This window comes from Colletes latitarsis, chromosome 7 (genome assembly GCF_051014445.1).
Source record: "Colletes latitarsis isolate SP2378_abdomen chromosome 7, iyColLati1, whole genome shotgun sequence".
NCBI classification, from domain to species: domain Eukaryota; kingdom Metazoa; phylum Arthropoda; class Insecta; order Hymenoptera; family Colletidae; genus Colletes; species Colletes latitarsis.
The window spans coordinates 4,523,217-4,537,238 of NC_135140.1; the positions used below are offsets into that span (position 1 = coordinate 4,523,217).

General features: G+C 43.8%; 2 protein-coding genes across 2 annotated transcripts in view; one reads left to right on the plus strand and one right to left on the minus strand.

Moving 5' to 3' along the window:
* The window catches only part of Cbs (cystathionine beta-synthase), a 378,127-nt gene that overhangs the window by 343,306 nt on the left and 20,799 nt on the right, over nt 1-14,022 (minus strand). The gene's annotated exons all lie outside the window — the stretch shown is intronic.
* LOC143343287 (zwei Ig domain protein zig-8) overlaps nt 1-14,022 on the plus strand; it is a 105,599-nt gene that overhangs the window by 78,061 nt on the left and 13,516 nt on the right. Inside the window, exons 3-6 of the mRNA XM_076768040.1 lie at nt 4,637-4,847; nt 5,215-5,268; nt 10,676-10,839; nt 12,264-12,420. Of these exons, the coding sequence (XP_076624155.1) occupies nt 4,637-4,847; nt 5,215-5,268; nt 10,676-10,839; nt 12,264-12,420 (586 nt within the window). The remainder of the gene's footprint in view (nt 1-4,636; nt 4,848-5,214; nt 5,269-10,675; nt 10,840-12,263; nt 12,421-14,022) is intronic.

Sequence of the window (14,022 nt, forward strand, 5' to 3'; positions counted from 1 at the left end):
GAGAATTTCTAGAGCACACTGATTTCCATTTCTTCGTTAATTACTCGTTTCTGGCGTTCACTTTTACGAACACTTAAACTACCGGTTTGCCTAAGTTTATCATACACATTTTTAAATGTTTGACGCGAAGGCTGAGACCGATGTGGATATCGTTCAGCATACAAGTTTTTCGCCCTTGCAGAATTTTGTTGGCATTCGCCATAAATAAGAAGCATATCAACCTGCTCTTCAAACGGATACATCGTGCCGGATTGACCGATTTATCGATACTAATCTTATGATGTTTATCTTACTCTGCAAACTATTAAAGTGTCCTTCAAGCAGTGTTTATTCTCAGTGAAGTAAACGGTAAGCATTACGCATTCCTCTACTGTTGACAATACGTATGTTTCATTTACTACCAAAACCGTAAGTATTATCGCCTTTCTCTACTTTCTATGACCTTCAATGACCTTGTGTAATAGGTCGTTGAACTCGTTTTAAGATCCTCTATCGTGATACGGAAGCAGAAACATACCGATCCATTTAAAAAAATGGATGTGACCTTCAAATGTCCGAAGTACCTCCACCTACAAAAAAACTATTATCGCCATCCAATAGCGCCCTTCGTACTGTGCAATTTACTTTAGCAAATATTTCTGTGAAACTTATAGTTTCCAAGATATCTGAGGCGCTAATAGTTACTGCCCCACCCTGTATATTATAAATAAGAAAGGTCTCACGTGGGAACCTTTTGAAACACCAGATGTAACGTTGCAACGAGCCCAGAGTGGCACTGAAAATTGTCCCCGATGGGAAAGGATTTCCTCGAAAAAATTCATTTCTCCCGAAAGACAACGTCAGAGCGTGGTTTTCGAGGGAATCCAAAATTTGGTCAGATCGGTCGCGCGGCTACCCGAGACACGGAAGCGTCTAATTTAAGAAACGCTCGACGACGCGAGGCGTCGCGTGTACACGCTCGATTTCCCCGGGTCGGAGGGGATGGCGCGAGCGTCGGAATGGCGCGCATAACGTAGCCGCTCGAGGAGGACGCGCGGAACGAGCAGCGAGACTCGTAAGGTTGCGGCGAAACGACTTGCTAGGAGTTGCATTTTTATCCGGCAGACTGTGTCGACGTAGCAGATGAAAGCGGTTATGCCGGGGCACCGTATATTGCCATTCTTTTGTCTCCCTGCGACGACTCTCCGCGCGCACACCCCAGAGGAAGCTTCGCGACGCTTTTTCCGTCTTTTCCGTTTTCTCGCTCCTCTCCACCGCGACCTCAAAGCCAGTTCTATTTCGGTGCCATCCGACGTATACTCGAGTAAACTGGCATACGACCAAATGCCGTGATACACCGGCCGGGGGACCCGCCATGCCGTACATTCTTCTCACCCCTAACGTTATGACCTTCGCCGTAACGCCGTGGACCATTACGCTACGCCGTGTGCTGCTTACGTTATTATTGTATAAATCAGCCGCACGCGGCGCCCGGATTCTCTTCTCGTTACGTCTAACGCCGATATCGCGCTGGTCCTCTTCGGTTCCAGCAATTGTTTCACTTTATTGCCGGGGGATATAACCTATTTTCAAAGGCCTTATTGCCCCTATGCTTCGAGAACCTGTTTGCTCCGACCAGAAAACTTCTCCTCTGAAACTAAGAGTAACGGAACAAAAATGAAATTAATTTTAAAGCGGGTTATCTTCGTGGGGCCCGCAGTGTACGTCGTTCTTAAATGTAAGTTCATCGACGGCACGGCGAACGTTACGGTAGCCCAGCATCGATTTAATTACCGATTAATCCGGACTTCTTTTGTTCGCTTTTGAATAATGTTCTCGCGCCGACAGACACGGTTCCTGTATCGCGGCGGTTCTCTTAATAACGACGATAAATCTATGGTTGGCTGAAAGTGTCGGAGCAACAAGCAGTATCTCATCTTTTTCTTCCGGGAATTATCGCGTTCTCCTGTTGGTAGCCGGGGCGAGACGTCGCGGGAACCGCCTCGATTCCACCGGTTAGGTATTAGGACATTATTAAAAATCGCGGGACAGCCCACGGAACGATTGTAATTTAGATATCGCGTCTGTGCCACCGCTTCGACGAGTTCTCGATACCCTTTTCCAACAAATCATCTCGTCGGCGATCGTTTTCTCTCGTTTTCGCGGTGATTTCGATTTTGCACTCTCGAACGATCGATAGGAGAATAGCGACTGGGATGCTGATAGGAACTGACTGTAACCCGATAATCAGGCGTCTAATATTCCGCCCTTTGGCTCGTCGACGAAAAAATACGACCGATCGGATAAGCCCAGTGTCCAACTAACCATATTCGACCGGCGTGCCCCTCCTCTCGTCGATCTTTTTCCCTCGGGCCGTGTTGCAGACTCGCCCTTAAGGTCGCCGGGGAAATATTTAATCGTAACGAGGAAGGTGGCTCGCCTTTTTGAAGAGTCGCAGCAGTTGGGTGTGCACACTCGTCTTTGCAAGGGTCGCGCAAACCTTTGCTCATTACATGACGAACGAAACTCTGAAAGGGAATGAATTAACAGAGGGAATTATGCATGCACGGGAGCAGCTTGACGCAAACGCGTTTTTAAACTTTGCTTCTAGCGAATCGTCGCTTCGCCGACGTACAGCGCATTTCTGGCCACTTTGATCACTGTTTTCTTGAAATTTCGTCGATTAGTTTCATCGGCTGGATTACTAATTTTGTCGATTAAATTATCACGCTAGTTAAACTATCTTAATTCTCTGTTTGTTAGTTTACTAGTATTCCACCGACATAAAATTATATTACAACGTGATAGAAACGACGATCGATAATTTTTACGCGGTTTCGGGAAGCCAGGCAAACCCATTGGGCCATCGATCAAAATTAAAACAAACTCGCCAATGAAACGATCGTCGTAAAGTAAACTGTGCGCAGGGAATTAAGGATTAAATTCATCGGCCGAAAGACGCGAGGGAGGAGAAAACTTGTAAGAATTGATGAATCAAGCTACCGGGGAAGCAGGGAATAGTACACCAGTTGAGAAACTCGTGAATTTAACTGAGTAATCGGTAAACTCCCATTACCCCTCCCCTCCTCGTCTACGGGTGCAGAAGTGGGAGATGGGGATTAATTATTTAGCCCGGAGCAATAAGATATGTCAAAGGTGCCTCTAACTACGGGAACACGGGGCCGTCGCGGCCCGGAGTTGGTTGCTGCGTTTTATTAACGACGCTTGCCAGTGACATAAGAAAATCGTGAATTTTATTGTCCGGCGCCAAGAAAGAATAATTGCACCGTATATTAACTGGACCGGCGTTTAAATTACTCGGCGAATAGTTGCAACGATAAAAATAGTTTACCTCCGGCCGGCGAGCTCGCGCCTAATAAAATTATAACTGCATAAATATCAACTTGCCACCGTTTCTCCTTAAGGGGACATAAAACACCGAACCCGCTGGATACTCGTACTTTTACCGAAGTCGGCGAAAACAAAATTATTAACGCCTTTAGTTTTCCGTTTACCATTATACCGATCGTTTCACCGGTTACGTTAAAAATAAACCGTGCAAATACTTTTTCCCAGGTGCTATGTATCTTCTTAATTCTGGCTTCGGCGCTGGAAATTTCAAATTTCCCTCTTATTTCTGTGAAAACGGTGATTATCTCTTGTCGGTCCATTAAATTCCACTTTTGTCCGTTCCGCTATTCTTTCCCCTCTTAGCCGAACTTTCTTTTAATAGTCTCTATCCTTTATCTCAGTCGTGGAGTAACGATGTCGTAATATGTTACTATGTTCTGTACCGCAGCCCTCGTAACGCGGGTGTATCGATGCGGAATATTAATGTTAAAGGTTTGTTCGATTCGCCAAAGGCGACGGTTTAAAGTCTGTTTAACTTTACTATCAAAGCGTGGAGCTATTCTGATTGAGATCAGCTGACAGCTACTCCAAACAGTATTTACGGCGACAACTTGTACAAGGATAGTTAGGAAATTGTACAGAAACCGAGAACATATATTATACCGAGCTACGAGTAATACCGAAAATAAACAATACTGAAAAGCAGTGGTATTTAACTTATTAACAAATTACACACATATTTCGTCACGATCCAAAGTGACAACTACGTCAGATCGACGCGACGTACACCACCGTGTAAAGTAATTGTAACGGGAGGAAAATAAGTCATAATGGAGCGCTGATTTACTGACCGCAAGTGTGCATTCCTCTGCCTTCGGTTTTAAGGGGACGAATCGCGTACATAGTCGTAAATAACATCTGTCAACTTTCGCAACGACGAGTCCATTAGATAAGAGGAAGATTGTACGATTCTATAAAACGCGTGAAATGTAAACAAAACCAACAACGTAAATACTCCGGTCGATGTTTATTTTGAAACATCGGAAAGAATCAAGATCGTCACGACTGCAAAAGGATATTTCGCAATAGCACATTTTGACTTGAATTTTTCTTAATCGTATCGACTTGCGTTCTACTTAGTACAAATTGTGATTAATTATCGAAGAATTTAACACTTTCGTCGACTCGTAAGCTTAATATTGTAAAATATTTGCCCGTCTCGAGCTTCGAGTTGTCAGCCACGACAAAGTCCAAGTAATTTCATTACACCCGCGGTAATTTCAACATCCATCGCTCGTGTTCTCAGGTGTCCTGGATGAGAAGCAAGGACCTCCACATACTCACGTCCGGGAACATGCCGTTCAGCTCGGACGCGAGGTTCGGGCCACAGCACACACCAGGAAGCGACGCGTGGACCCTCAGGCTGGACAACGCGAGGAAGACTGACTCGGGCAAGTACGAGTGCCAAGTGAATACCGAGCCCAAGATGATGTATGCTGTTCAGCTGTCCGTGCGAGGTAATTGCTATTTATCTTCTCTCCTTTATTTAAATCCGCCCATCAAATTTAATTGCTTTTAAATCGTTCTTCGTTTAATAACTTTAATAATCACAGTTCGCGGAGAGCAAACATTTTACTCCGAATAAACAAAACGCGCCGCTATTCCGTTAAAAAATCATCGCGATCGTAGATCGTAAATTGCACGATGTTCCTCGTTTCGTAATGGAGTCGTCAAGATTTCGAACACTGTCGCAAAGCGAACGCGAGGGAGAATAAACGGTTAGGTTCCTCGGGCAATTTGAAAAGTTATTTATCTGTTAAGCAGTTCGCGACCGTGTATGACAAATTGCGTTTTGATGACCGACTGTTGCACTTTTGCTTTTAGATCCCGACAAGCCGGAGGGTTACGACGAGCCGCATTCTCAACAGACGCGTATAAGTAAGTGCGCATCGTGTAGTCAAAGGCTTATTTCTGGCCAGTAGTACATTCGTACGAACGTTCCCTTAGCTTAATTGTAGCACATCTTTGCCGTTGATTGGTTGCTAACCGAAATAAATCCAACCTCTCGACATATGATTTGATTACGAGTTATTTTTCAAACGGCTTTGAAATTCGGTTGGTCAATCAGTTTGCATGGTTCTCAAGAAAAATTGTAAAACATATCGAATATTCAAACATTTTCGTTACATTGTTTACTATTGAATAACTACGGTTTGTGTAAATTTCAATTAGAAATTTATCATCGTTCGAATATTTCCGTGACCTTGTGTATATACTTTTACTTCATGTTTGACGATCGAATCGAATGTGTTGACGAGAAACGAAAAAATTTTGTGCCGGAATCGCGATAAAATATAAACCCGTCCATCGGTAGAAAAGTTCCATGCGCGAAACTAAACAATTCCACTATTGTATATTTTTATAGGTTCCAGGGATGATTAAAAAATGTTTTCAATCAAAATCTAGCGATGGATCGTCGTTCATTCCCGGCGTTTTATTGCAAATTTTTCGACGCGTACCGACAGCGCGCAGACATACATATGAGCATACATACGTCAGGAATGCAATCAAAACTTCATCGAAAGTTTTTCCGTGTCAGCTACTCACGGGAATTAATCTCGCCTTTTTCAACGTACAGATTCACCGAGAGTTTCCGCCTTTTTTAGACGCGTGGTTAGTCGACGATCGTAATGAAATACTCGTCGAGGACGTTATAACGGAACTTGTGGATGTAATGAGCAAATTAAATTTCAGTCTTTGCGTATGCTACGCGTGGCGTTATAGACGTTTGATTAACACTGTGCAATTTGTCTTTTTTTTTCGTATAAAAATATTATTTTTAGTCCGAGAATATTGTTAGGCAGCTCGCAGAGTTTCGGACCAAGTTTCTAGGGAATAGAGTTTTTCGACGGTGCATAATCTCTGCTAAATTCCTAATCCATGACACTTGAGGGCTCGGTACTTATTCTGGGATTTCAAGCGCCGGGCGAATTAATTTTTGAAGCTTAATTACGCACGAGTTTTACGAGGGATACCAGAACGCACGCTGTTGGCCGTTTCGCCGGGTTCGAGCGAACTTCTCGACGAACGAATTATTAGATATTTCTGTTGTTCCCTACGATAGTCCCTACGAAAGCTTCGCAGATATATCGCCGCGTAACTTTGTTTCTAAATTTGCATACTCCCCGGCGCGCGGAATGTATTCCGCCGTTTTCAGGACGATACTTAAATTTCCGTTTTGAAGCGGTTAATTAGTGTCGTCTGCGTTGTACTATTTAAAGCTGTTAGAGCGAGTATACTGCTAGTGAAAAAGAATGCACACGCTATAATTAATTTTCCAGTTTTACGTTCGTAATAAATAACATGTCGACGGGTTCGATGCACGATAAGCGTTCAAAATTCGATCGCGCGATTTCTTATTTATAAATACGCCAAGTTAATGGAGATTTATGTATTTCTCTGGTACGAGATAGAATGTAGCGACACTTTTATACACCGTCGGTCTGTTAAAAAATCATCCGACAGACACTTTTTATTCCTTCGCCGGATCCAGCCGACATCAATCACTTAAGGATAAGTGCGCTTCCTCGCTGGCTTTGACGGCCGGTATCTGTCGTCGATTCTTCTTGCAGCGTCCTTCTAGACGCTTCATAATTCTTTCCAAGTTCCATCATTTCATCCTCGAGACGCGAGATTTCTGGACCTTTTCTTTATTGCTTCTAACTCCGGCTGAAAGTCTTCCCAGCGCTCTTCGAACAGTCACGAAATTACAAACGATATTAAATCGCCGTGAAAATAAGCAGAGAGATTTCGAATGGAAATATGTTACGGAAAATGCAATTCTATAATCTCTAGAGAATATGTTATCGGATTATTTTTAACGGGTCCTGACTGTATTAAAAATGTTTAATACAATTAAAGGTTTATGAACGCAATATTAAATGTACCAAAATCCGAATTGTTTACTCAAAATTAGTTGCGGTGCAAAACCGATTACACGAAAAAAAAATTGTACGAAATGAAATAATAATGGTATCACAAATGTTAAATTTGTTTTGAAAAGCCAGAATATTATTTAATTAAAATTATTTTTGTTAAAATGTCGTATGTGTATTCAGTTTTGCTCCTTACTGTATTTAAAATTTCAGGGATCCACAGATATCTATCTACGGTCTTTTTAGGGCCTGCGGACCACAGATTAAGAACCACTGCTCCTAGAGTTTTCTGTCGTTCTTGACTTCGTCGTCTCAAAACATTTGTACGTTATTGTCAGCGCATTGGGCCGATAATCGCGAATGGAACGTTAGGCTGGAGAAAAAGCGAGAACAGGCTGCCGCGTCGCGAACAGTAATAACAGCATAACGTAATATTTCGCCCCGGAGAAATGCAGTTCCCGCGGGATTAATTCGAGTCTAATAGGATTATCCTTAATCCCGGTAGTCCTGGAAAACCTCCTCCGTTCCAGGGTCTTTTTCCTCGTCAGCCGACCGCGGGCATAACCGCGTCTCCGTAGAGCTCAGGTCGAAGACAACGTGGCGTTAAACGAGTCCCAACCGCGCTTCTCTCGTTGAATAATGTATGCTTGTCCCGGCATTATCATGTGCTATGGAACGTCCACGTAGCGCACGCTTCCCGGTGCCCCGTTGTTTGTCCCTTTCGCTCCTAATGAATTATTAGGCCGCGCGTCCTTGTCTCAAGAACGCGACGTCGGGGGCTCCTCTCTCGTTTGTTCACACTTGAAACTCCAATTTCCGGACGAGGATCTCGCTACCCGGAGCAACCAACCGACGAGCAGCTTTCCACTTTTTCTACTCTTTTCTCGCCTTTCTTCTCCGCGGACTAACTCCCCCCGTCTACGTCCCGCCCGCGATCCGGAGAAATGGGTCCCGTTTTAATATACCGACCAGACTTAAGGCTCGACTCACGGTAAGTGAATCGTAATTGTGATCTCTTTGGGGCGTCGCTCGACCTTTGACCCGCTCGACCAAAGATTTTTCAGACTTCTTCCACTCTACCGTCTCTCGCCGCTTCGAAATAGTTGTTCTCGAATTCAGTTACTATTGTAATAAACATTCCTGGATGTGTTACTTAACTAACGTAACTTCACAGACGTTACTAAGTACGTTTGTTTTGATAGAAATTAAATGGAAAAATGGAGAGTCAAAAAATTCACTATCGTCACGTAATGTCACAAAAAAATTCTTTTTTTTTAAAAGAATCGTCATTGGTGTTGGAAAATAAAACGTCGAATTATGAAACAGCAAGAAAGATGATAAAAGGTGATCGAACAGAAAGGAAAATACGTGATTGATCAAAGTTTATTCCTTATATAAATAAATTGTATTTAACCCTACAGAATTGAAATTACTTTCTTGCCAACCCAGTATTTCGTTTCTTGAGTAAACTTAATCCCTAATCTCAAATAACTCGCGAAGAAAAATCCTTCCGCCCTAAAAACCGGGTGCCATTAGCTTCGATGCTTTAACACCTGACAATTGTGGAGAAGCTGATCGAAAAGCGAGTGTTACGCTCTGGGATCTCTCCTTGTTAGAGAGAAAGAGTGGAAGAGGAAGAAGTCGCGCGGTTCGATTTCGAGCGCGAACTGGAGCGTACAAAACGCTTTTACGGCGAAAGAAGAACGCGTCGTTTCACGGCGGCACGCATATTAAACGAGTACTTGGCCCGTTCCTCTAAATTAAAACGTACAAACTCGACTGTACGTCCCGCGTACGTGCCGCGTTCTTTTCCCGCCGTTTCAGCGGGAAATACGTTTCCTTTCGCACGGTTCGCATTAATTAAAATTATTGCGTAACATTAAAGCAGTCCTGGCGCTGTCGGGGCCTTATCCCTCCGTAGGACGGAGCCGATGCTTTGTCGGGGAGATACTAAAACCGAGAACGGATTACGTCAATTACGAAACGTTCGCGATACGTCAAGCCGGCTGGCGCTGTCAATTAAAAAGTTGTGGAAAAGTTCGTTTTCCCGGAGACGGTCGATCGTTCCGCGGCTTTTTGAACTTACGCCCGGTAATATTTCTGCCCGGGGAACGTAATTAATTCGCCTCGAGGGGTGTTTTAATCAGCAAGACCAAGGAACGAAACCCCCGGTCTTCTAATGAAGTCATCGAGGAAACCAAGGAATCTCCATTGATCGCGGCCGATTCGCGAAACTTGACCTCGTCTTTCGTATATACGTCCGCTAACGAACCCACTTTTCCAACTACACCGAACGTAAAATGGATTTATCACCTTCTGTCGCCCGGTGCACACCGTGTAATTACTTTTCGGACCCTCGACTCTACGAGCTTCTTAACGTCGCTTCAGGCATCCGAGTGTGATTTATTTATTTGTGTCAACGAGCTCGGTAGAAACACTTTCGTGCGACCCGTTTGTTCCGCTCGTTGCGAACGCGTATAACTACATCGAGGCAAGAAATTGTTTTAAAGATTTCGCTACCCTTTGCTCTCGACCGTAGACGGACAAACACTGTACTTCGTTAAATACAGTTCGTGACAATATAATACGACTAGAGTTTTCCCGCCACTGAAAACTCATGATGAAATTTAAATAAACTCTCCAAAGTAATTTCTTGCCCTTCGTGCTTCTTCCTCATCGCTCGGTTCTCTGATCTCGATTCAATGACTCTTTGACACCAACTGATTTTCGCTTGACCTACCGTACTGCACTCTTCTGATCACACAGACGCACAGATACCGAGCATCTCTTTGCATCAAATGGGTACCTTCGGCTTGATGTTCACGCGCTGTGAACGTTTACGCTTTCAAGTACTATTTCAAACTGTACTCTTTGACTTTTACGGGAGATTTTAAGGACTATCTTTATCAATTGCTTCTCAAGTTTCCGCGCATTTCTCATCATACTCGTGGTAAATCGTGTATTTATCTTTGATGATGTTTCATCTATATTCGAATGTTTACAAATTGATCATTTTTTAACCGGCTCGTTTCTCAAAAGGATCGAACGCAAATAGTCGCCAACTAATTGGAAGGGCAAGTGTTTAGAAACCGAGTGAAATGTTTGCCAACGGTAATAACCACGCTCGGGGTCTAATGATTCTACATTGCCAGCAATCTAGCCCACGAGACCTCGCAAACAGTTAAACGAACCAGCTGAAAACTGGAAGCTGTTTGCTACAATAACATATCTCCGTGCACCGTGGCACGGTAACAGCCACCGGAGGTCTAAAGAGGCGAGAAGGGACTGATACGACGAGCTTGACGAATACCGTGCGTTGAGAAACTATTTAACATCACCTTAAGCCCGTTTAATCTCGCTGGTAGACTGCGTCGGTTGTCGTATGATATTTGTCCGTACATGGGTTGCAGGTTATGAGAGCACGGCGCCAGTGGCGGCCATAATGGGTCCTCGGGAGCAAAGCGTGCCGTCGGGGTCGACGATCACCTTGAGGTGCGTCATATTGTCCCCGTATCAGACTCGACCCATCCGGGGCGTGCAATGGCTACGGGATAACAAACTCCTCACATTCCAGGTAATTTCTATTATACACTCCTCCCTTTCCCTTGGATCGACTCTAACAGGGATGGGATCAAGTATATTGCAAGTATACTCGAACCTCTGTGAGGTAGACTCGAACCCTCATAAATTTTTGATTGAGAACCCTCTATTTTGGCAAAAAGAAAACAGCACCTTCAAATATAGTCGAATAGAATCGAATAGAATCGAAACCTTCATAAATATTATATGTATGTACATATAATGATGTAATTACAGTTTTACAATGTGCTGGATTTTTATATCAGCACTTCTGCACCCTCGAAAAGAGTCTTCTCCAAAGCAGGAAATATTATACATAAAAAAAGAAATAGGTTAAAACCAAGTATTGTAAATAAAATATTATTTCTAAATAGTTGTAAATTCAGCTATCAAATATCTTACGTAAAACCTGTTACAGAATTCTGATTTACAAGATTCGAGGACTACTTACAAAAGGTTCGAATATCCATAACATCGAAGTGCTTACGTGCTTCGATATCTATTTGTATAGAATAAATACACTTTATGAATAATTATTGAAACATTATTGCTTCCGAGTAGTATTCGAAACCTGGGAAACGAAGCATAGTTATTGAAATTGACTCGGTTTCGTATACCGAACTTGATTCCATCTCTAGACTCTAATTAAACTTTTTTTATTCATGGTTTCGTACCTGTTTTCTCCCTCTCGGAACAAAATCTCGATTCCGCCTTACCGTATCGTTCCAGTTTTCTTTCATTCTCGAATCGGGCTGCCCTAAATTTTGGCGATTTTATTTCGACATCGTCCGAGTCCCGTAATATCGGATATCTGCACATCTCTATCGTCGGCACGTTTTGGCACTAAACGGGAAACGCGGGATCGCGCTGCTTGGCACTGAAACTGTTAAGGCAAGTTTCCTAGTTCCGGTTCACTTGAACTATAAACCAAATCTCGTACTATCCGGTTGTAGATTAATTTACACGGAATCTCGCGACGCCCGCTTGACGATAACAATAATTCTGTACGGAGCACGCAGATTGTAGTAATTATTGGTGCACGGTTGAATTCCATTCGACCAGAATGAAAAACGTTTTCGGTTCAGATAGGGGGTCGCGATATCGACGGACACGAAAATTTATTCGCGGGGCTCGTTTCGATTCGTTCGCCTCGCGATTTATTATGAAATTACGAACCGTTAACGTTCCCGGATATTTATATTTAACTTTCCACGGTCCCCTCGCGATGGTTTTCGATCGCAATATTTGCATGATCAACACGCGACGTGCGGCGGTGGAACGATGTATATTTTACAGATGAAACGGTATTAATTGTAAACACTCGCCGTGCCCGGCGTCGGGAAAAAAGTTTGTCGACGTCGAGTTCGTCGAACAAACTATGGAATTTTACATTGTATTTGCCGGTTGCATTATTTACAGGCTGCACGGGGCGGAATAAACGTGGAGACTGAAAGAGGCGCGGCGCGCACGGTCTCCGAATTGACTTTGGCGTCGGTCACGCTAAACGACGTCGGAAAATATTCGTGCAGGCCGACGGAAGGACGAACGGACACTGTAATGCTGATCGTCGAGCCAGGTTAGCGTTTAAAATTTCGTTTTTACCCGTTACCTTCGCTGGACAATTTCTGTTTACCTTTTTCCGCGTACCTACACCAGCGACAGTATTCGAACGATGACGTATTCATAATTGAAATTGACGCAAACGGTACGGTATATTAAATATTTTGAAATTGTCGTATATATCGTGCATGGAGAATATGTTAGAATAAGATGTAAAAATTCCATTGAAATTAAGTGACACATATCTGACTTAAAAAGATTTATTAGAATACTTTTGTGACCTACGGTATGAAAAAAATCTATTAAAATCTTTCTAACTTGGATGTGTGTTACTTAATTTCAGTTCAACTTTTATATGTTATTCTCAGATATTCCCCATATTCGATATATACAATTTCAAAATATTTAATATTCCGTACGGTTCGTGTCAATTTTAATTAGAAATATATCATCATCGTTCGAATACTTTCGTGAGTTTGTGCACATATCCTGATTAAGTTTGAACGGAAAGGTTCTACAACGTAGATAAACTTTGATCGTCGGACCTAGCAGGTTTCTGAGACAACGCGGAGAGCATCGCGCAAAGAAAATTTCACGAAATCCGTTTGGCAGCGAAGGTGTTAACTCGATCGCGCGAACACACACGCTCGGCGGAATATTGCGAGCCCTCGAGTGCATTTGCATTTGCATTTGCATTTGTATTCGACCGGTCGCGGCCGAGTCACGCGCACCCCTCAGGAAGCGAGCGGAAAGAAAACGAGAAACAGCCTGACAGCGGTGAAAGAGGGAAGCAAAGGTGGTTCGTGTGGGGGGTGGTATCCCCCATGATCTAAAGTCGCGCCTTAGGATTACTCGAAACACTTTAAAGTTTTAAGGAGGCGGCGGTATTTCACGGCGGAACTATTTGTCTAGCTCAGCCCCTCGGTTCGCCGCGGACGTCGTTTGGGGTCGCAAGAAAGAGAGAAAATCCCGGTTAAAACGGGTGGTTCGTGTGTCCGCATGAGAAATAGAGAGGGAGAGTACGAAGAACGTGGTGCTCCGCGCTAGGGGTGGGAAACGCGAACGTGGAGAAGCGAAAGGAGGGGGTGGGGCTAAAGGAGAACCGTAAGCACATTTGCATGCGGAATTCACAGGCAGTAGTCTCTATTATCGTGAATTTTCCTTCGGAAGTTATTGCGAGGAAGCGGCGGCCCGCGAGACGTCGCATTTTTCTTGGACGACCGACGCCCACCGTCGCCCTCTGTGGCTCGTACACATGCACACTCTAGCTCTGTTCGTTTTCTCTTGTCCCGCGTACGACCAAAGGGACGCGCCATGAATCAGAACTTCGCCGACTCGTTTCGTAGTTTCACAGATTGCGAATTTACGCGGCTTTAAAGCGACGCTGGGAGCAGCCAGCCACCGTTGCTTCGCGATTTTTCCACGATGGCCGACGGTAACTGTCTTCCGATACCCGTTCGCGGCGGTCAGGGTCTAAATTTTATACTTGTTTTTTGATCGTTGAAATCGGGTACGCTTGCTTCGTAAATAAATAAATATTCGCCGCATGCAATGCCCATATTCGGAAAAGCTTGGATCGTATTCTGTTAATTTACATTCGGGTCGCCCGGTCGATCGT